This window comes from Bufo bufo, chromosome 3 (assembly GCF_905171765.1).
Source record: "Bufo bufo chromosome 3, aBufBuf1.1, whole genome shotgun sequence".
Classification (NCBI taxonomy): Eukaryota; Metazoa; Chordata; class Amphibia; order Anura; family Bufonidae; genus Bufo; species Bufo bufo.
The window spans coordinates 109335755-109358480 of NC_053391.1; the positions used below are offsets into that span (position 1 = coordinate 109335755).

A 22726-nucleotide genomic window follows, 5' to 3' on the forward strand; every position below is an offset into this window, starting at 1 on the left:
ATGAATCAACATCTCAATATCCTGTAGGTAAAAAGGTCATTATACAGATCTCTGTACTGTTCATTCATATATTTTACACTGTAATTAGATCTCTCCTTCTTTTTTAAGACTAAGTAAACTGTGTCGGTACTACAGATGACCTTCTTTATTACCTTGGTCACCATCCTTTGCACCCGCTCTACTTCATTCACGTTCTTGTTATATACAAGTGTGGTAAATCGTACACAATATTCCATGTGTGTTCTATGATTTATATAGAGGCAAAACTATGTTCTTCTCATGAGTATCTATCTATGCCTCTTTTGGTGCATCCCATGACTTGGCATTTGTAACTAAAGTTAGGTTTATTTTAGTGACCGGTGGCAATGTCTACCAACATCACTGTCTGTCTCAGTGGGAGTTTTAGCCAGCGCTCTACTATTTGTAACATAAATGTACTTTCTGTTTCTCTGCCCAAAATGTATGACCATTGCCATCCCTCTTCCCAAGCCTCCAGCTTCCGCAAAATATTCTGCAATACTATATTATCATCCTCTTTGTGGATCACTTTGCATTAACATAGTATTATCTGCAAATACTGAAATTCTGCTGCAAAAACCCCCAGCAAGGCCATTAGTAAACATATAAAAAAGAACAGGGTTCAATATTGACCCCTGTGGCACCCCACTGGTGACTGTGACCCAGTCTGAAGATGGACCATTAATCCCTCTGAGACAGTTGTTAACCCATGTACACATAGTCTCACCTAGTCCCAGCATTCTTATTTTATGTACCAACCTTCCACAGCATTACCCTGGTACAGTCCAGAACGTATCTCCTCATGGAGATAAGATTACCTTGACAGAACCAATCCCTTATGAATCTGTTCTTTTCTAACAATCTTTCATGCAGGGGTGAAAGAATGGAATTAGGGCTTGGGGTGTTTTCAGTAACTTGCATGGTAATTTGGGGGGTTACTACTTCTACAACTACTTTGTTTCTGGTTAGCCATTATATACACAGTTTGAGAGGCCCATCATTTCTATTTGAACCCATAATATGCCTTTAAAGCTTATGTAGTTTGCTGGAAACAGCAGACTTGTCACAGTGAAGTGAATGTAATGGCATTATGTAGGAGGACGTACTGTGCCCCCCCCCCCCCCCCCCTCCGCTCGCCAGATGCAGCCATGATTTGCAGACACATCAGATTTGTCTATTAAAGGGGCTGTCTAGCATTTTTACATTCATGGACTATCCCTGAGATATCAGCTGTTCTGTAGTGGCTACAGCATTATAACTAGTAGATATTGCTGGTTACTGCAGCGCTGCTCCAAGTCACTTCAATGGCAGTAACCAGCTCCATACACTATACAGCGGATGGAGCTGTCTAGTTCTCATGCCAATTTCAAGTGACGGAGCTACTCCTGAACAGCTGTTAGTCCCCCACATATGATGACCTATCCTGATGACACTGGGCAACATATGGGTTGATGTTATTTAGGTAAGAATTCTTCCATGACATTAGAGATGAGCGAAGTTTAGAAAACTTTGATTCAGCTGCGTCGCCAAATTTCACAAATAAATTCGGTTCATGACTAATTCCTGGTCATGAAGCTCATTTCTTAGATAAATAATTAGGGCTAATTAGGGGGAAAAAAAAATCCTACTCACCTCATCCATTTGAGCGTGAAAAGGCAGCCACAGCCATCTTGATTACCTTACCACGCTGGCCGGCAGGTTGACGTCTACATCATTGCACACAAGATTTTAGGCGGGATCTTTGCTCTCAAATGGATGAAAAGAGTATGTTTTTTTTTTGTTTTTTTACCACCATTTCAGGGAAAATTGAATTGTTACCGTGTTCCCTGAAATTCGGATCGAAGTCCACTTTGGATACTTCGATTCGCTCATCACTATTTGGCATGCTTATAACATAATGACTTTTTTTGCAACAGACACGTGAAGTATCAAATGAAATGGTTACATTGAGACTGGATGACCGTCTATCTCGTATGTTCGTGCAATTTGGTCAGTATTTGGATCATGACATCTCCCTCTCTGCTGATACACCATTCACCTCATCGTTTTTTCAGAATGAGGAATGTGCTAAGAGCTGCGTCAACACATACCCTTGTTTCCCTTTAATGGTAAGACTGTTTTTTCATTGACGTATTCACATATCAATGCTCAGGTTATTTTACTGAGGAAATTGTAAGATTATAATATAAGCATATTTCAGAATTTGACATGTATCTGTCTTTTTGTGCTGGACATTTTTCAAAAAGTGACAAGTTTTTCATGTTTGACACGGACCCCATACAATCTCATCAGAGCCATGTGCACGGAGCCGGTACAGATGTGCATGGAGGCCATACTGCTCCTAGTACTGAGCCACATGGAGTCTGTGTACTGCCATATAGACAGCAATGCATCTACAGGTAATAGCTCCATAATGTGTCATCAGATTTGTATGGAATCTGACAGAATGAATCCTCTGTTTGCCTCCATACGTTTCTGCGGGTACAGTAAAGGCCACATGCAGTTTGAATAGGAATCCTATGCATAAAGCCTTAGCTTCTAAGATGTAATTTGTCAGCATGTTTAATCAATATATATATAAAGAAGGACGTATATATGTATGTATGTTCCGCGAGCACTCAAGAACGCAACTATCGATTTCAACGAAACTTGGTATACACATCCCTTGCTACCTGGAAAGAAATATTGTGGGGGTCACAGCTCGCTAGGAAGTACCGTTCCTGAGATATTCCCAAAAAATGACCTGCATTAGCCAATACAAGCCTGCAAGTCTTTCTCTTCATATCGCAACTGCACATACACACGGTCACATGTCCCTTATCGGCCAATAGAAGTTCGCAGGCCCTTAGTCTCCACATACATACAGTTTTACTCCAGGTTTCCATAACAACCCAGCCATTTTTCTTCACTGCTGTAAGTCAGCTTTAGGCTATGGCTACACGACGACAATAAGTCGCATGACAATAAGTCGCATGACATAGGGCACAACTACACTGCTACATGCAACCATCTTGGATGGATTTTTTGCAACTGTTGTATTGCAGTCGCAGCATGTCATAGCCTATCATTATAAAAATTGTTGCGCGACATTGGTACGACAAAATGTCGGGCGACACATGTCGTCATGTAGCCCTGGACTTAAAGGGACAGGGAGCTATGAAGGTCATTGTTATGGGGGCAGGGGCCACTATTAAAGGGGCAGCTGCTGTGGAGGTCACCGTTAAAAAGGCAGGGTCCACTATTAAACAGACAGCTGCTGTGGAGGTCACTGTTAAAGGGGCGGGCATTGTGGAGGTCACTGTTAAAGGGGTGGGTGCTGTGGAGTTCACTGTTAAATGGGTGTGCACTGTGGAGGTCACTGTTAAAGGGGCGAGCACTGTGGAGGTCACTGTTAAAGGGGCAGGCACTGTGGAGGTCACTGTTAAAGGGGCAGGCACTGTGGAGGTCACTGTTAAAGGGGTGTTTACTGTGGATGTTACTGTTAAAGGGGCGGGCACTGTGGAGGTGATTGTTAAAGGAGCGGGCACTGTGGAGGTGATTGTTAAAGGGGCAGGCACTGTGGAGGTCACTGTTAAAGGGGCAGGCACTGTGGAGTTCACTGTTAAAGGGGCAGGCACTGTGGAGGTCACTGTTAAAGGGGCGGGCACTGTGGAGGTGATTGTTAAAGGGGGGGATGCTGTGGAGCTCAGCTCACTGTTAAAGTGGTGGTCACTGTTAAGGGGGCAGGGGCCACTATTAAAAGGGCAGCTACTGTGGAGGTCACTGTCAAGTCAGCAGGGTACTGTGAGGTCACTGTTAAGGGAGTGCGGTACTGTGAAGGTCACTGTTAAAGGGATGGGTGCTGTGGAGGTCTCTGTTAAGTGGGCAGGAAACAGTGGAGGTCACAGATAAGGGGACGTCCCCTATGGAGATCAGTGTTAAGGGGCGGGGTGCTGTATATGGCACTGTTAAGGGGGTGGGCCCCTCATGAGATCAATGTCAAGGGAGTGGGGTGCTGTGAAACTCACTGTTAAAGGGGCAAACTGCTGTGAAGGTCAAAGTCAAGGGGATGGGCTGCTGTGGATTTCCCATTTTAAGGAGGCAGGGCACTGTGGGGGTCACTGTTAAGGGGTGAGTGGCTGTGGAGTTCACTGTTAAGGGGGCAGAGTACTGTAGAGGTTACTGTTATGGGGGATACTGTCAATATCTTTTAACAACACGCACAAACATTAAATGAAATAGATTAAATATACCCGTGCAAATCCGGTTCCTTCTGCTAGTCAATATAATAAAATCAATAATCAAAAATGTCCATCAATTTGTTAAAAAAGTATTTCTACATTGACTATTTTTCATTGGTTTCTTATATTTCCAGATTCCACCAACTGACCCTCGGTATGTCAATGGCAGTGAATGTATATCTATGATTCGTACTGCATCAGTGTGCAGTCCGACAAGTCCTGTGCGTGAGCAGATGAATGGCCTGACTTCATTCATTGATGGAAGCCAGGTGTATGGAAGTGACCAGAATCTCGCCACCTTGCTTCGAAATAACACAAACCAACTGGGTCTTTTGGCTGTTAATCAGAACTTCACCGACAATGGATTTCCCTACCTGCCTTTTAGTGGGAATGGACCTGACCAATGTTCTAGGACCAACCCAACATTGGGAGTACCGTGTTTCCAAGCAGGTGAGTTTATAAAAGGTTTTTTGTGGTGCTTGTGGAATTTTTAAGTGTACCTACATAATAGATGGCAGTTGTTGCTTAGGCAGGTGTAGATGTATATTCTATGTAGTGCATCCAGAACTGTAATGTGTCTAACCAGAGTTTTTGGGTTGTGTAAAACTACCCTTTATGCCTTTTACAGTATCTCAAAAACTGAGCACACCCCCCACAGTTTTGTAAATATTTTATTATATGTTTTCATGGGACAACACTGAAGATCTGACACTTTGATACAATATAAAGTAGTCAGTGTACAGCTTGTACAGTGTAAATTTGGTGTGCCCTCAAAATAACTCAACATACAGCCATTAATATTTAAACCTCTGGCAACAAAAGTGAGTACATCCCTAAGTGACAATGGCCCAATTGTGCCCAAGTAGCCATTTCCCCTTCCCAGTGTCATGTGACTTGTTAGTGTTACAAGGTCTCAGGTGTGAATTGGGGGCAGGTGTGTTAAATTTCCTGTTATCGCTCTTACACTGTCTTATACTAGTCACTGGAAGTTCAACATGGCACCTCATGGGACAGAACTCTCTGAGGATCTGAAAAAAAGAATTGTTGCTCTACATAAAGATGGCCTAGGCTATAAGATGATTGCCAGCACCCTGAAACTGAGCTGCAGCGCGGTGGCCATACAGCGGTTTAACAAGACAGGTTCCACTCAGAACAGGCCTCGCTATGGTCGAACAAAGAAGTTCAGTGCATGTGCTCAGCGTCATATTCAGAGGTTGCTGCAGAGGTTAAATGGGTGGGGGGTCAGCATGTCAGTTCTCAGACGTACACTGAATCATATTGGTCTGCCTGGCTGTTGTCCCAGAAGGAAGTCTCTTTTAAAGATGATGCACAAAAAAGCCTATAAACAGTTTGCCGAAGACAAGCAGACTAAATACATGGATTACTGGAACCAAGTCCTCTGTCTGATGAGACCAAGATAAACGTATTTGTTTAATTTGGTGTCAAGTGTGTGTAAGGGTGTAATCATGATTCACCAATGCTATTGAATGTAAAGTGTATTATGACTGCAATGTCTCTCTTCTGCCATTAGAAGGCGACAAAGTACATATAAAGTTACAATGGAGTTGTTCAGTATAGAAAAGTTTATATCTGTTTTACCTTTCAAAGTTCAAATAATGCTAATTTAGGGGCTTAGTGGGACTCTCAGAAGGGTGATAGTGAACTGTAAATGCAGGTTTGAGGCTGCATTTAGAATATCACTTGCTGCATCACAGTCTCCCTGGGAAGGGGAGGAAGTGACCAGACGGCGGTTGCCTGGTGAATGCTGAGGACATCAGGAGAGAACTTTTGTGGAGCCTGGAAGAGGATTTACGGCTCACAGTAGAGTCTGGCAACAGCACCTAAGGAATATTCGCAGCGGCGACTCTGAGAATCACGTGACTGTACTGTCCAGTTCGGGAGTGGACCAGTGGATCAGGGAGAGAACGCCTAGAGTCCGCCTAAGTATCCAAAGAACTGTAAGTGCGGCTTCGCCGCGTCACATCACATTGCACTGTTCCAGTGACACTTTTGGACATATATGAAAGCTGCAGGATACAGACTTCACCTTCTTTGGATTACAAATAGTATTGTGCAATACTTAAGGTGCATCCCAACGTTAAAGCTTGCTCAGGAACATTCAGGCGCATCCAGGCTGCTTTATGGACATTGGAGAAAATTACGCAAGTACTGGGTTGGTGTTAGGCAGCATTATCCTTACTGTGTGTTTATGCTCTGTTACCAATCTGTTTGTATGCTCAGCTACTTTTTCACTATAACTGTTTAGTAAACGCAAGTGTTGTAAAAGAACCCCTGTTTGTGTCTGTGTGGCATCGTGTACCCTCTGAATCTATGGGCTCAGCCCTCAGTCCTCTTCTATTTGGTGCTTCAAGCAGGGTACATTGATCGCCATGCAAAACGCAACTGGTTCTGAGGCGGCTCCGGCCGTGGCCCCCATCACCCCTCCTGTCGTGGGAGTAGCTCCGACCATGTGTTTGCCCGCAGGAGCAATATTAAACCAGCTAGTGCGGTTTGACGGCCAAAATATGTTGTTAGAAGACTGGGCTGCACGTCTTAAAAGCACCCTCAGGTTGTACAATTTGACTGCGGATCTACAATCGGAAGTGGCACTGAACACCCTGGAAGGGAATGCTAGACGCACACTAAAACAACGTCTGGAGGAGGAAAGGAAGACACTGGATGCTATATTCTCGATACTCGAGTCTATTGAGTCACTGCTCTTGCTATTACCTCCACGGCATTTTCACTCCGGTGTCTTACCACACCTGGTCTCTACTTCTTGGTCTGTTGTCCATTATACTGCATTTGCCAAACACACCTTGTTTACTGCCGTGTGGGTTTGTTTGCTGACCATTGACTCACCTGTGTACTTTAGCCTTTATATACTGCTTTTGGTTCAGAGGTTGGCCATTGTGCCTATCATTTTCCCTTGATCCATATATACAGTGGGGGAAATAATTATTTGACCCCTCACTGATTTTGTAAGTTTGTCCAATGACAAAGAAATGAAAAGTCTCAGAACAGTATCATTTCAATGGTAGGTTTATTGTAACAGTGGCAGATAGCACATGAAAAGGAAAATCGAAAAAATAACTTTAAATAAAAGATAGCAACTGATTTGCATTTCATTGAGTGAAATAAGTATTTGAACCCTCTAACAAAAAAAGACTTAATACTTGGTGGAAAAACCCTTGTTTGCAAGCACAGAGGTCAAACGTTTCTTGTAATTGATGACCAAGTTTGCGCACATTTTAGGAGGAATGTTGGTCCACTCCTCTTTGCAGATCATCTCTAAATCCCTAAGGTTTCGAGGCTGTCTCTGTGCAACTCTGAGCTTGAGCTCCCTCCATAGGTTTTCGATTGGATTAAGGTCCGGAGACTGACTAGGCCACTCCATGACCTTAACGTGCTTCTTCTTGAGCCACTCCTTTGTTGCCTTTGCTGTATGTTTTGGGTCATTGTCGTGCTGGAACACCCATCCACGACCCATTTTCAGTTTCCTGGCAGAGGGAAGGAGGTTGTCGCTCAGGATTTCACGATACATGGCTCCGTCCATTTTCCCGTTTATGCGAATAAGTTGTCCTGTGCCCTTAGCAGAAAAACACCCCCAAAGCAAAATGTTTCCACCCCCATGCTTGACGGTGGGGACGGTGTTTTGGGGGTCATAGGCAGCATTTTTCTTCCTCCAAACACAGCGAGTTGAGTTAATGCCAAAGAGCTCTATTTTGGTCTCATCAGACCACAGCACCTTCTCCCAGTCACTCTCTGAATCATTCAGGTGTTCATTGGCAAACTTCAGACGGGCCTGCACATGTGCCTTCCTGAGCAGGGGGACCTTGCGAGCCCTGCAGGATTTTAATCCATTGCGGTGTAATGTGTTTCCAATGGTTTTCTTGGTGACTGTGGTCCCTGCTAATTTGAGGTCATTAACTAACTCCTCCCGTGTAGTTCTAGGATGCTTTTTCACCTTTCTCAGAACCATTGACACCCCACGAGGTGAGATCTTGCGTGGAGCCCCAGAGCGAGGTCGATTGATGGTCATTTTGTGCTCCTTCCATTTTCGAACAATCGCACCAACAGTTGTCACCTTCTCTCCCAGCTTCTTGCTAATGGTTTTGTAGCCCATTCCAGCCTTGTGCAGGTCTACAATTTTGTCTCTGACATCCTTGGACAGCTCTTTGGTCTTTCCCATGTTGGAGAGTTTGGAGTCTGCTTGATTGATTGATTCTGTGGACAGGTGTCTTTTATACAGGTGACTAGTTAAGACAGGTGTCCTTAATGAGGGTGACTAATTGAGTAGAAGTGTCTAACCACTCTGTGGGAGCCAGAACTCTTAATGGTTGGTAGGGGTTCAAATACTTATTTCACTCAATGAAATGCAAATCAGTTGCTATCTTTTATTTAAAGTTATTTTTTCGATTTTCCTTTTGATGTGCTATCTGCCACTGTTACAATAAACCTACCATTGAAATGATACTGTTCTGAGACTTTTCATTTCTTTGTCATTGGACAAACTTACAAAATCAGTGAGGGGTCAAATAATTATTTCCCCCACTGTATATGTTATACCACTGACCTGTGTGCCATCCCAGGGTGGCGCTCTTTCTCTGCCTCGATTCACTTTGTAATAGGCATTATATATATTTATTGGCTTCTTTACCGATGTATTTGTAAATTATGTTCAAATAAAATATATTTTTACTTTTTGGTACCATGAGCTCCATTTTCTTCTGTTTTTGCTCTATGGAAGGAAGCTGCGATCAGCGGCAGTTAACCCCTCAGGTGCCGCTGATCGTATCTTCCTGTCAGAGGCAAGGTGTCGGCTGTGTGATTCTGCCGCCGACACACCCGCCTCTTGTATTAAACATTAATTATTATTGGTGGTGCAGTGCGCGCTCCCCAGTATTAAAAACATTGGTTGCGCAGTGCACCCTCACCCCCACCCCCCAGTATTAAAATCATTGGTGGCGCAGTGCGCCCCCCCAACCCCACCTCCCCTCCTCTTCATTGATGGCAGTGGCAGCTTCTGATCGGAGCCCCAGCAGTGTAATCCTGGTCGGTTAAAGTGGTGCATGTGCTGCAAGGAGAACCACTCGCAGGTACCCAATTCGCCCTATGGGCTGTTGAAAATTACGCCTGAACCTTGGCAGTGGTCCAGAACACGGTGGAGGAATGTCCAGCGGATCTTGGAGCAAATGGAGATTGATGCGAACCAATTCACCGCTGATCAGATGGAGAAGATTGAAGCAGTACTATGGGAGTTTCAATCTACCTTTTCCCGGTGTGAAGAGGACTTTGGGTGCACAACTGCTATAGAACATGAAATACTGACTGGGGATACTCCCCCAATTCGAGAAAGGTACCGGCAGATTCCGCCTACTCTCTACCAAGAAGTGAAAATGATGCTGTCACAGATGTTAGACAGTGGAGTGGTAAAAGAGAGCCAAAGCCCGTGGGCCGCCCCAGTGGTCTTGGTGCGGACAAAGGATGGGTCCTTGCGATTCTGTGTGGATTATCGGAAGTTAGACGTTAGACAGTAAAGGACGCTTTCCCCCTGCCCAGGATTGAAGAGTCATTGACGACATTACAGCGGGCCAAGTACTTCTCCACTCTGGACTTGGCGAGCAGTTACTGGCAAGTACCTGTGGCCGAGAAAGATAGATAGAAGACAGCCTTTATCCTACTCATGGGGCTGTACGAGTTCAACAGAATGCCCTTCAGGCTGACGAATGCTCCGGGTACATTCCAGCGCCTAATGGAACACTGCCTGGGTGAACTGAACTTTGAGTCTATTCTGATCTACCTGGATCACGTAGTAGTCAATGCCCCTACGTTTGAAGAACATTTGAGAAAATTACGGCAAGTGTTAAGTAGGCTCCGTGCTCATGATCTTAAGATCAAACCGAGGAAGTGTCCTCTCTTCCAAACAAGCCTAGAGCATCTGGGACACGTCGTGTCAGCTGAGGGAGTTTGTCCTGCGGAGAGTAAGATAGAGGCAGTGAGTAAGTGGCCGCAACCTAAGACGCTTCGATAAGTGAAAGCATTCCTAGGATTGGCTAGGTATTATCGAAGATTTATAAAAGGCTTTGCGAAGATCGCTGGACCACTACACAAACTCTTGAGAGGGACCGCCCAGGGTCCAAAGATACGACCCATATCATGGGGACTGCTTCAGTAGCAAGCGTTTAAAGAGTTGAAGAAAGCCCTGATTAGTGCCCCCATCCTGGCATATGCTCAGTATGACAGACCATTCACACTCTACGCGAATGAAAGTCTGCATGGATTTGGAGCAGTGATAGCCCAAGAACAAGACAGGCAGGAACGAGTCATTGCGTATGCTAGTCGATCCCTACGGGACTCAGCGCAATCCGGAAAATTATAGCTCCTTCAAACTCTAGTTGTTGCCGTTGGTCCGGGCAATGACTGAAAAGTTCTCAGGATATCTCACCAGAGCACAGGTCCTAGTAAGGACAGACAATAACCCATTGGCTCACTTGCAGAATGTGAAGCTGGGCACCTTGAAACAGATGGATGGCAAAGCTGGCGAAGTTTGATTATACCATCAAATACCGTGCCGGTAAGGGCAACGCAAATGCGGATGCACTGTACAGAGTCACCTGGGAAGTCCCAGCAGGTGAGGTGGACGAAATAGAATTATGCAACGGAGGGTGTTTCTCCCTACTGATCTTGAAGAAAGGTGGCAAATAGTGATACCTAGTAGCCTGGCCCGTAGAGTGGCCCTCGAGGGACATGAAAAGGGTGCCCACTTTGGAGCAGAGAAGACATACAAGTGGATAGAGAGATTTGTATACTGTCCGCAGTTGGAGCAGATTGTCCATGAAGTGTGCCAGAAATGTCGAGCATGTGAGCTGGCAAAGCCTCCTGAACAGAGAGCTCCAATTCAAGTGATTAAAACATCTGCGCCACTGGAAATCCTAATGATCGATTACATCTTGATCGGCCAGTCAGTGAGTGGCCACCAATATTGCCTTGTGATGACTGATCACTTTACAAAGTTCTCTGTGGCAGTACCTACCCGTGGCCAGATGGCGGAGTCAGCTGCCCGTGCAGTGTTCCAACACTTCATCCAGGTGTAAGGATGCCCAAAGCGGATTCATTCCAATCAAGGAGCTTGCTTCCAAGGAAAGTTGATGGGAGAGCTGTGTCGGTTGTATGGGATTGAGAAGTCAAGGACGACATCGTACCACCCACAGGTCAATGGGGCCTGTGAAAGATTCAACAGGATGCTTTTACAGATGCTCCATACTCTGGAGAAAGAACGTAAGCTGTGCTGGTCCGAATATTTGCCTGAACTTCTCTGGGCATATAATAATAGTGTTCATAACACTACCGGCTATACTCAAAACATGCTGCTGTTCAGTCGTCCAGGGCAAGAAGTTGCCAAAATGAACCTTGGACCTCTTTAAGAAGAGTTCCCCAGGACAGCTGACTCATGGGTGCAGGAGCACCAAGACAAACTGAGGACTGTTCATCGGCTGGTCAACGAGAAGTTGCAACAGCAAATCCCTAGGGATCACCAACCGGTGCAGGTTACACCCTTGTTGCCGGGTGACAGAGTGTTGGTGCGTGCTAAGTTCCCCGCAGGTAAACTAGATGATCGCTGGGAACCACAGCCATATATTGTGAACAGCAGGTCTTTCCGAAAGGCCCAGTCTACGATGTCCAAAGGGAAAACTCTGATAGGACAACCCGAAGATTACACCGTAACATGCTCAGACCTTGTCTCTCAGAGAGTTGCCCCACGACAGATAATTCTGGAGATGCTCAGAAGACAAAATCGAAGCCTGGGAATCCAAGAGACGTAGAGTAGTGGCTGACCCCTACGCTGCCTTTACAGACTGCGTCGTCCGCACCCAATTGTACAGTACCAGACACTGTTCCTGAAGATGCGCTACCACCCCGGGAGGGGTCGGTCATGTTACTATACCAACTACAGAAAACTCAGGCCTTCGCAGGTCGGAGCGCTCCACGGCAAGTATTCCCCCTCAGCACTATGCCGCAGATGAATTTATTTGGTAGGGCTGTCGGAACGCCAATATTTTAGTGGGGTGGCATGTAAGGGTGTAATCATGAATCACAAATGCCTTTGAATGTAAAGTATATTATGCCTGCAATGTCTGCAAAGTACATATAAAGTTACAATGGAGTTGTTCAGTATAGAAAAGTTTATATATGTTTTACCTTTCAAAGTTCAAGTAATGCTAATTTAGGGGCTTAGTACGACCCTCAGAAGGATGATAGTGAACTGTAAATGCAGGTTTGAGGCTGCACTTAGAATATCACTTGCTGCATCACAGTCTCCCTGGGAAGGGGAGGAGTTTACTGGCAGAGCAGAAAGTGACCAGGCGGCGGCTGCTTGGTGAATGCTGAGGACGTCAGGAGAGAACTTCTCTGGAGCCTGGAAGAGGATTTACGGCTCACAGTGGAGTCTGGCTACAGCGCCTAAGGAATATTTGCAGCGAAGATTTCGGGAATCACATGACTGTATGGTTCAGTTCGGGAGTGGACCAGTGTATCAGGGGGAGAACGCCAAGAGTCCGCCTAAGTATCCAAGGAACTGTAAGTGCCGCATCACATCACATCACATCACATTGCACTGTTCCAGTTGACACTTTTGGACATACAGTATATGAAAGCTGCAGGATACAGACTTCACCTTCTTTGGATTACAAATAGTATTGCGCTATACTTAGGGTGCATCCCAACGTTAAAACTTGTTTAGGAGCATTCAGGCACATTCAGCCATTTTGGAAACTACGGGATAAGGTGGCAGTTTTGTTGGGACTATTTTTAGGGTACATATAATTTTTAGTTGCTCTATATTACATTTTTGTGAGGCAAGGTTACAAAAAAATTTAATTCTGAAATTTCATCTCCATTTGCCAATAACTGTTGTGGAACACCTAAAGCGTTAACAAAGTTTGTAAAATCAGTTTTGAATACCTCGAGGGCCGTAGTTTCCAAAATGGGGTCACTTTTATGGAGTTTCTACTCTAGAGGTGCATCAGGGGGGCTTCAAATGGGACATGGTGTAAATAAACCAGTCCAGCAAAATCTTCCTTCCAGAAACCATATGGTGTTCCTTTCCTTCTGCGCCCTGTCGTGTGCCCGTACAGTAGTTTACAACCACATATGGGGTGTTTATATAAACTACAGAATCAGGGCAATAAATATTGAGTTTTGTTTGGCTGTTAACCCTTGCTTTGTTACTGGAAAAAATGGATTAAAATGGATCATTTGCAAAAAAATTGAAATTCTGAAAATTCATCTCCATTTGCCAATAACGCTCATGGAACACCTAAAGGGTTAACAAAGTTTGTAAAATCAGTTTTGAATACCTTGAGGGGTGTAGTTTCTTAGTAGTGTTGAGCGCGAATATTCGAATATCAAATTTTTTTAGCGAATATCGGCACTTCGCTAATTCGCGAATATTTCGAATATAGTGCTATAAATTCGATATTTCGAATATTCTTTTTTTTATTTTTATTTTTTTATTTTTATATTTTCTTCTTTCCCACTTCCCAAAAGTAGTTCTTACCTGTCCTTAGGATTCCTGGATTCCTTGGCTGCTCCAGTCAGTGCCCGTTGCCACTTCTGACGACTTCCGTGCTCATGTAGCGTCCCATCACCATGGGAACGTCTCCATACTAGAATGTACTGTCGGATTTGAGAATTATGTTGAAATCGCAATTCGATTAATTCATGTTATAATAATCGAATTGCGATTTCAATTTAGCACTGCTATATTCCATATTAGGCTAGAATTAACGAATATGGAAAGTAATATAAGTAATATAATCGCATAGCGAATTAAACACAGCTGTCTCTTAAGTCATCCTTCCTATTTGATTGCTAGAATTAGCGAAGTTGACGAATAGGTAGCTAAAACGAAGATGGAGAATACTCCGTTATCTTCGTTTTGAGGAATATGACGAATACATTCGTCATATTCGCTAATTCTACCAAGCCAACCATAGTAAACCAGGTCCAAGTTGAAATAGCCATTTGATTAATTCAAGTTATAATAATCGAATTTCGATTTCAACTTAGCGCTACTATATTCCATATTAGGCTAGAATTAACGAATATGGAATATAGCAGTGCTAAGTTGAAATCGAAATTCGATTATTATAACTTGAATTAATCGCATTGCTATTTCAACTTGGACCTGGTTTACTATGGTTGGCTTGGTAGAATTAGCGAATATGACGAATGCATTCGTCCTATTCCTCCAAACGAAGATAACGAAGTATTCTTCATCTTCGTTTTAGCTACCTATTCGTCAACTTCGCTAATTCTAGCAATCAAATAGGAAGGTTGACTATAGAGACAGCTGTGTTTAATTCGCTATGCGAATATATTACTTTGCTTTTTTTTTTTTTATAAATAGAATCATTATAATAATCAAGTATTTAACTATTCAATAAAAAAAAAAAGAATAAGCTAAGTAATATAATCGCATAGCGAATTAAACTTAGCTGTCTCTATAGTCAACTTTCCTATTTGATTGCTAGAATTAGCGAAGTTGACGAATAGGTAGCTAAAAACTAAGATGGAGAATACTTCGTTATCTTCGTTTTGAGGAATATGACGAATACATTCGTCATATTCGTCATCTTCGCTAATTCTAGATATCAAACCATTAGTAAAGTAGCCTTAAGTTAAAATCGAAATACGCGATTATTTAAATCGCATATTAATCGCGATAACTAGAATAATGACGAATATTCGATTTCGACGAATATGAAACGAATATTCTATCGAATATTCGCGAATTTCGTCGAAATCAAATATGGCACCGGCCGCTCATCACTATTTCTTAGATGGGGTCACTTTTATGGAGTTTATACTCTAGGGGTGCATCAGGGGGGCTTCAAATGGGACATGGTGTCAAAAAAACAGTCCAGCAAAATCTGCCTTCCAAAAAGCATATGGCTCTCCTTTCCTTGTTCGCCCTGCCATTTGGCCATACAGCATTTTATGACCACATATGGGGTGTTTCTGTAAACTACAGAATCAGGGCAATAAATCTAGAGTTTTGTTTGATTGTAACCCTTGCTTTGTTAACGGAAAAAATTGATTAAAATGAAAAATTTGGCAAAAAATGCCTATTTTTACACCGTTCAATTTAATTTTTTTGAGGTTAGGTCATGTGTTATTTTTATAGCATAGATTCTTATGGACGCGGCAATACCTAATATGTCTACTTTAAAAAATAAATAAATAGGTTTTACACTATAATATCCTTTTTTTTAAAAACAACAAAAAACATTTTAGTATCTCCATAGTCTGAGAGTCAGTTTATTTTTAGTTTTTAGCCGATTGTCTTAGGTAGGGGCTAATTTTTTGTGGGATGCACTGACCGGAGTCAAGCCACCGGACTCCACCATCAGATTCACAAAGTGGTCACTGAGAAAAAAACTAAAAAAGTCATATTCAGTGAAGCCCACTGTGGGAATCTGGATTCCTGGTTGGGCAACAAAGTCAGGAATCATGGGCTCAAAATCCTCTGGAGTACACCAGACAAGTTCACCGGTAGGGGGCTCAGGTGGACTTATCTGGTGGGCCGGAAAACTAGTACGAGCCCTAGGGCTGCTCATACTAGTGTGGGCCGCAGGATGGGGGTCCCCTGGCTCCGCCTTGCGGCATCTCCGCCGCCTTGGGGGCTCATCATCATCACTAGATGATGAGGAGGACGCGGATGACAAGAGGAAAGTGGGGTCATCCTCATCCTCACTGGGGCTCTCGGAGTCGGAGACAAGCAGGACGTATGCCTCCTCGGCCGAGAACGTCCGGTGGGCCATAGGGGAGTGTGTGTGTGCGTGTGTGTAAAACTTTATTTAGTGTGCGTGTGTGTGGGGGGACAGATGTTCACGTTCACTTATACACCACCCTAACCCTAACTGAAAAAATAAATAAAACTAAATAAATAAAAATCACCAAAAAAAAAAAAAAAAAACTATTCAAACTCGCTGATCAGCGGTCCGAAGCTGATCAGCGGTGGGGTGGGCGATGCGCTAACAGTGGCTGGACGCTAAAAGTGCTGGGGCCACAGTCAGTGCACGCACACAAAAAAAAAATAAAATGTGTGTGTGTGTGAGGGGGCAGTGGGGCAAGCTGCAGCACCCCTGGAGGGTTTAGGGTTCACCCGATCAGGGTGAAGCACAAAAAACAACAACTTTTTTTCCATAAACTATCCCTCAGTCTCCCTGCTTAATCCTAAACCTAAACCTGTCCCTGATGTCCCAGATGGCACTATGATGGCTCACGTGGGGGTGCTGTGCTCAGAGGTGGACGGACGGGCTTCTCTCTCCTGGCTCCACGGAAGCAGTGTGGAGAAGGAGAGCAGAGCTGGGATTAGTTAACCCCCGCCCGCCTGTCCAGCCAATAGGATGCTAACCTGAGAGGTGATGTCACCGCCACCTCTCAGAATCTAAGGATGGTGATTGGTGTTGTATTATCACACCACCGATCACCATCCTATTCCGGTTATTAGGTCACCGGAGACCCGAATTACCCGGAAACGCAGCAAACCGCAGTTCTGAATTGACCGCCAAAGGTGGGGGGGTCACAGGACCCCCCTCGGCATTGTCACAGAGTGCCTGCTGAATGATTTCAGCAGGCACTCTGTTCCGATCACCGCCCGCCGCGCAGCGGTGATCGGAAATACACACGGCGTACATGTCCTTAAGGACTCGGACATCAGGGCATACCTGTACGCCCTGTGTCCGTAAGAGGTTAAGTAGCTCAGCCCTCTACCGAGACGCCTTAGAGTCAAGGTCCTAGTCTTGTTCTAAAGAGCTTGCTTACCACTCGTGTTTCTGACTTCGTGCTTCGTTCCTGGACTTCGTTTATCGTCTAATCCCAGCCTGCTTGCATCGCCTCTCCTGTTGCCGATCCGGATTGTCTGACCTTGTTCCTGTGCCGCCTGCCTTGACCCTTTGCTTGTCCTGACTACGGCTCTGCCTCATCCTCTGGTTCCTGTCTTGTTGCTCCTGGTAACTACCCTGCCTGTCTAACTACACCTGTACTGTCGGTACCTTAGCAGGTACCTCCTGGTGTGCCTGGACCAGCTGCTACTGACTCTGGGACTGTCCTGGAGTGGTACCTGGCAACTACCCTAATGGCCCAAGCCTATCCTCACCATCAGAGGCACTAGCAAAGACCAAGTAGTTGCTTAGTCACGCCCCTCCAGGATACAGCCAGTCAGTAGCACAGTGGGTTCATATCCGCTGATCCGTGACAAGTTCATTGAGGGAACCATGAATGCCAACATGCACTGTGACATACTGAAGCAGAGCATGATCCCCCTCCTTTTAGAAACTGGGCCGCAGGGCAGTATTCCAACATGATAAAGACCCCAAACACACCTCCAAGACTACCACTGCCTTGCTAAAGAAACTGACGGTTAAGGTGCTGAACTGGCCAAGCATGTCTCCAGACTTAAGCCCTATTGAACATCTGTCCTCAAATGGAAGGTGGAGGAACGCAAGGTCTCCAACATCCACCAGCTCCATGATGTCATCACGGAGGAGTAGAAGAGGATTCCAATGGAAACCTGCGAATCTCTAGTGAACTCTATGCCCAAGAGAGTTAAGGCAGTGCTGGAAAATAATGGTGGCCAGACAAAATATTGACACTTTGGGTACAATATGACCGTTTTTACTTAGGGTTATACTCACTTTTGTTGCCAGCGGTTTAGACCTTTTTGTCACTGTTGTCCCATGAAAAGATAGAATAAAATACTTACAAAAATGGGAGGGGTGTACTCACTTTTGTGAGATACTTGTAAATATGCAAACTCTGAGTCAGTAAGATGTCGCTCACTTCAGTGCCCCCTCTCCTCTCACAGTATGCAGTCTCACACCACAAAGAGAGAGAGATGCTGCAGCACAATTCTCCTCTTCATTCCGCCCTGTCTCCATTTTATTCTGTTAATTTTCTATTTATGGGTGTTAGGTTGTTGTTTTGAGGGTTTGGTCCTGTTGGAACATTGTGGTCCCATCGCTGCAGTTCTACAACTAGTGACTGTGCCCGGCTCTGCCCCTGAACATTAAAGTGAATAGAGATGAGCTCAGGATAAGCTGCAGTACCAGAGCCACACCATGTGTACAGATGTGCCACTGTGTCTGAAGCAATAGTCCTAAGAGTCAGACTCCCACTATCCTGAGAACAGGTCATCAATGTCCTCCCCATATATCTGGTGACATTTCTTCATCTTCATCTTCCCTTTTCAGGGGATAGCCGTTCTAACGAGCAACCCATGCTGACGACATTCCATACACTTTTCTTGAGAGAGCACAACCGCATTGCTACTCAGTTGAGTAAGTTAAACCCACAGTGGTCAGGAGAGACGCTATACCAAGAAACCCGCAAGATAATAGGAGCAATGCTGCAGGTGCAGTATCATTTTTGAGTATTATACCATAATTGTACATTGCCAGAGAATTTTGCTTTTACTAAAGCATGTTTTATTTTTATTTTTTGTTAAAAGAAAAAAACATATAAAGACTGGCTTCCTCTACTATTGGGCAATGAGATGTCGAAGGCTCTACCTCCTTATACATCCTATGACGAAGATGAGGACCCAACAGTATCAAATGTCTTCACTATTGCCTTCAGAATGGGTTACACAATGATACAGCCATTCATTTACAGATTGGCAAATGATTTCTCTCCATACAGCCCCGAGCCAGTTGTCCCACTTCATGAAACATTTTTCGCTTCGTGGAGAATAGTGAGAAACGGTAACTTCTACTTCTCTATTAATTATTTTTCTATCATAACCTATTTCTGTCATTTTGCATACTATGTAGAATTTATAGTATTAGTATAGTGCAGCATAGTTCAATAGATCCTTTTAGTAAGACCTCATGCACACGACCGTATGCATTTTGCGGTCTGCAAAAAACGGATCCGCAAAAAATACGGATGACATCCGTGTTCATTCTGTATTTTGCGGAACGGAACAGCTGGCCCCTAATAGAACAGTCCTATCCTTGTCCGTAATGCGGATAATTATAGGATATGTTCTATTTTTTTGCGGAACGGAAATAAGGAAACAGAATGCACACGGAGTACCTTCCGTTTTATTTGCGGACCCATTGAAATGTATGGTTCCCTATACAGCGCAAAAAAAAATGAACGGACACGGAATGAAAATACGTTCGTGTGCATAAGGCCTAATCCTTTTAGGCCTCTTGCGCACGAACATTTTTTCTTCCGTTTCCGTTCCGTTTTTTGCGTTCCGTATACGGAACCATACATTTCAATGGGTCCGCAAGTAAAACGGAAGGTATACGTATACGGAACACAGAAAATGGAACGTAAACGGAAAAAAACAAACGTTAGTGTGCCTTACTTTTCTGATAACCCTATATTACGCCCGCAGATGGAATTGATCCTTTACTCAGGGGTACGATGGTCAATAAAGCGAAACTGAACCACCAAGACCAGATAATGGTTGATGAATTGAGGGAACGTCTTTTTCCAGTGGTTGATCACTTTGGCCGTGATCTAGCATCTTTTAACATACAACGGGGTAGAGACCATGGCTTACCAGGTAGGTGGGAACACATTTGCAATATTGGTAATAAATGGATGCTTTAAATAATTTATAATTTTAAATTATTATATGATCATTAAGCTATGCAGAAAATGATAGTGGTATAGAAAGCAGCACATAGTTTAATATAAACCGTGTTCCTTACAGTGGCGGGGGAGGGGAAGAGGGCAGTCAGTGCACCATGCATTCATGCCTGGCTCTCTCGTGGGTCACAGAACATGCATAGGATGATTCGATGACCATAGAGGAAGTGGAGGTGGGTTTAGTTTAGGGGCCACGGTGAGGGAATTTTAGTGAGTGGCTCGGTTGAGCTTACCATGCATGTGTATGAGAGGATCGGGAATGATAACTGGCGGTTGAATGAGCAGAGAGAGATAACCAGCCAAAATCAGGAAGTATATAAAGTATATAAAACCAGTCCCAGAATCCAAATGCGATTATGACAAACAACCGATGATATTTACAGGCTGTATATGTACAATTTGTATCAAAGCAGTAAAAAATATGAAAAGCATATAGGGGCACCTTTATTAAGACCGGCATTTTAGACGCCGGTCTTAATAAGGGCCCATTGCTGTCGGTGCATCGGCCAAAGTTATGAAGAGGTGGCGGCCTCTGCATAGCTTCGGCGCACCCAGCTCCCGAGCTGTCTTACATTTAGACAATTTTCCACGCCTAAAACAGGCATAGAAAATGATAAATGAGACGGGCCTGTCCCCTTCCCTGCCCAGGCCACTCCTACTATTTTAGACCTAGCGTGAGTGGGGAAAAATTGCAGATAGCGGTGCAACTAACCGTTGCGCTGTCATCTGCGCCGGAAATATGCCTAATTTAGGTGTATTTCAGATTAGTAAGTGACCCCCATAGTTTTTTTTCTCTTCTTTTTCCCCCCATATATATCAAACAGCTTAAATACAACTTATAGCATGATATCCCCTCACCCCATATGTTCACACAGAGAAAAAATGCAGTCTTTTTGATTAAATTGATATTTTTCAATTACTATTTAAAAACGGTCAATAAATAAACTGGACACACAATCCCATAATATTTCTCTGATGGTAGTGAAGTAATTCTACATTTCTTTACCTCCTAGGATACAATGCTTGGAGAAGGTTCTGTAATCTTTCTGCACCACGTGATGTCGATGAATTAGCTGCTGTGCTGAATAATCAGGAAGTTGCCAAAAAGCTCATTGATTTGTATGGAACTCCGGAAAATATTGACTTCTGGGTTGGTGGAGTCTCTGAGCCATTAGTTCCCAATGGAAGAACTGGGCAGTTGCTATCTTGTTTGATTGGAAACCAGTTTCGTAGGGGTAGAAATGGAGATAGGTATGTGCCAATTATCAATGCAACATGAAAATATATATTATACGTTTCTGTTGTTTGGATAGCTTTTAACACCTTAAAGGGAGTCTGTCACCAGCATTTCACTTTTTTAACCCCTCCCACAGCTCCCTAGCATGCTTACAGTTAATAAAAACATTACCTCTGGCATCAATCCTGGACTTACAGAACCCTCAAAAACGATCTTTAAAAGATATGCAAATGAGGGCTCGCAAGTGCCCAGGGGCGGCGTTACTCTCTTAGGTGCCCTGCTTGCTCAGCCTTCTCATTGCGTCCCCCCGCCCCTTCCTACCCTCTGCCCGCCCATCCTTTCCCTCTGACCGCCTTTGTACTAACTTGTTATTCTGCCGATATCCCGCGCCTGCGCACTCATTCCTTTGGCCGGCGCATGCGCACTGCGATGCCCATTCCTTGTACGGCATCACAGTAACTATTGCGCATGCGCCAGCTAACGACGCAAAAACACAACAAAGGAGGCGGTCCATCGGCGTCGTTAGCCGGAGCATGCGCAATAGTTACTGTGATGCCGTACAAGGAATGGGCATCGCAGTGCGCATGCGCCGGCCAAAGGAATGAGTGCGCAGGCGTGGGATATCGGCAGAATAACAAGTTAGTAGAAAGGCGGTCAGAGGGAAAGGATGGGCGGGCAGAGGGTAGAAAGGGGCGGGGGGACGCAATGAGAAGGATGAGCAAGCAGGGCACCTAAGAGAGTAACCCTGCCCCTGGGCACTTGCGAGCCCTCATTTGCATATCTTATAAAGATCGTTTTTGAGGGTTCTGTAAGTCCAGGATTGATGCCAGAGGTAAAGTTTTTATTAACTGTAAGCATGCTAGGGAGCTGTGGGAAGGGTTAAAAAAGTGAAATGCTGATGACAGACTCCCTTTAAGGACCCAGGATGAGAATGCTCGTCCTAAATTGCTGGTACTTTGTGCCCCAGGATGAGTATTCTTGTCCTGTGGTCCTTCCCCTTGATCAGCGGCAGGGGCCCGGCTGTTACTGACTGCCAGACCCAGGCTGCATCTACCAGCATTGGTGATAACCAGTGATGGCCAGTTCGCCGTGTTCTCCTGCGAACACATGCGGGCTGCCATCTTAAAATCACAAGTCCGGCGATGCACAGGTAAGTCCTTACCTGTGCCGCGAGTCGGTCTAAAACAAATGCGGTCACCGGGAGCATGCAATTCCAAGAACAGCCGCCGGGGGCTCTCATCGGGCTGTTCTCGGAACTGCCTGCTCCCGGTGACCGCATTTGTTTCAGACCGGCTCGCGGCGCAGGCACAGGTAAGGACTTACCTGTGCATCGCCGGACTTGGCGAACTGGCCATCACTAGTGATAACACTGATGCCAGTGGATTAACCCCTCAAATGCCTCGGTCAGCGCTGACCGTGGCATATGGGAGGATGGCGCTCCTGAACCATCAGGTCCCCGTGCTGTGGTGACAGGGACCTGATGGTTGCCATGGCAGCCCCACGCCTTTCAAAGGCCTTGGGGCCCGGCAGCTACAGAGGCCTCTGAGGCCCAGCCCCCAGGCTAGGTCTCATAGGCAAACTA

The 22726-nt window shown here is 44.7% G+C and overlaps 1 protein-coding gene across 1 annotated transcript in view; it reads left to right on the forward strand.

The window, feature by feature from the left end:
• The window catches only part of LOC120993647 (myeloperoxidase-like), a 78661-nt gene that overhangs the window by 54082 nt on the left and 1853 nt on the right, over nucleotides 1-22726 (forward strand). Inside the window, exons 6-11 of the mRNA XM_040422125.1 lie at nucleotides 1935-2126; nucleotides 4373-4688; nucleotides 18497-18657; nucleotides 18754-19006; nucleotides 19651-19821; nucleotides 20921-21158. Coding sequence (XP_040278059.1) covers nucleotides 1935-2126; nucleotides 4373-4688; nucleotides 18497-18657; nucleotides 18754-19006; nucleotides 19651-19821; nucleotides 20921-21158 — 1331 coding nt within the window. The remainder of the gene's footprint in view (nucleotides 1-1934; nucleotides 2127-4372; nucleotides 4689-18496; nucleotides 18658-18753; nucleotides 19007-19650; nucleotides 19822-20920; nucleotides 21159-22726) is intronic.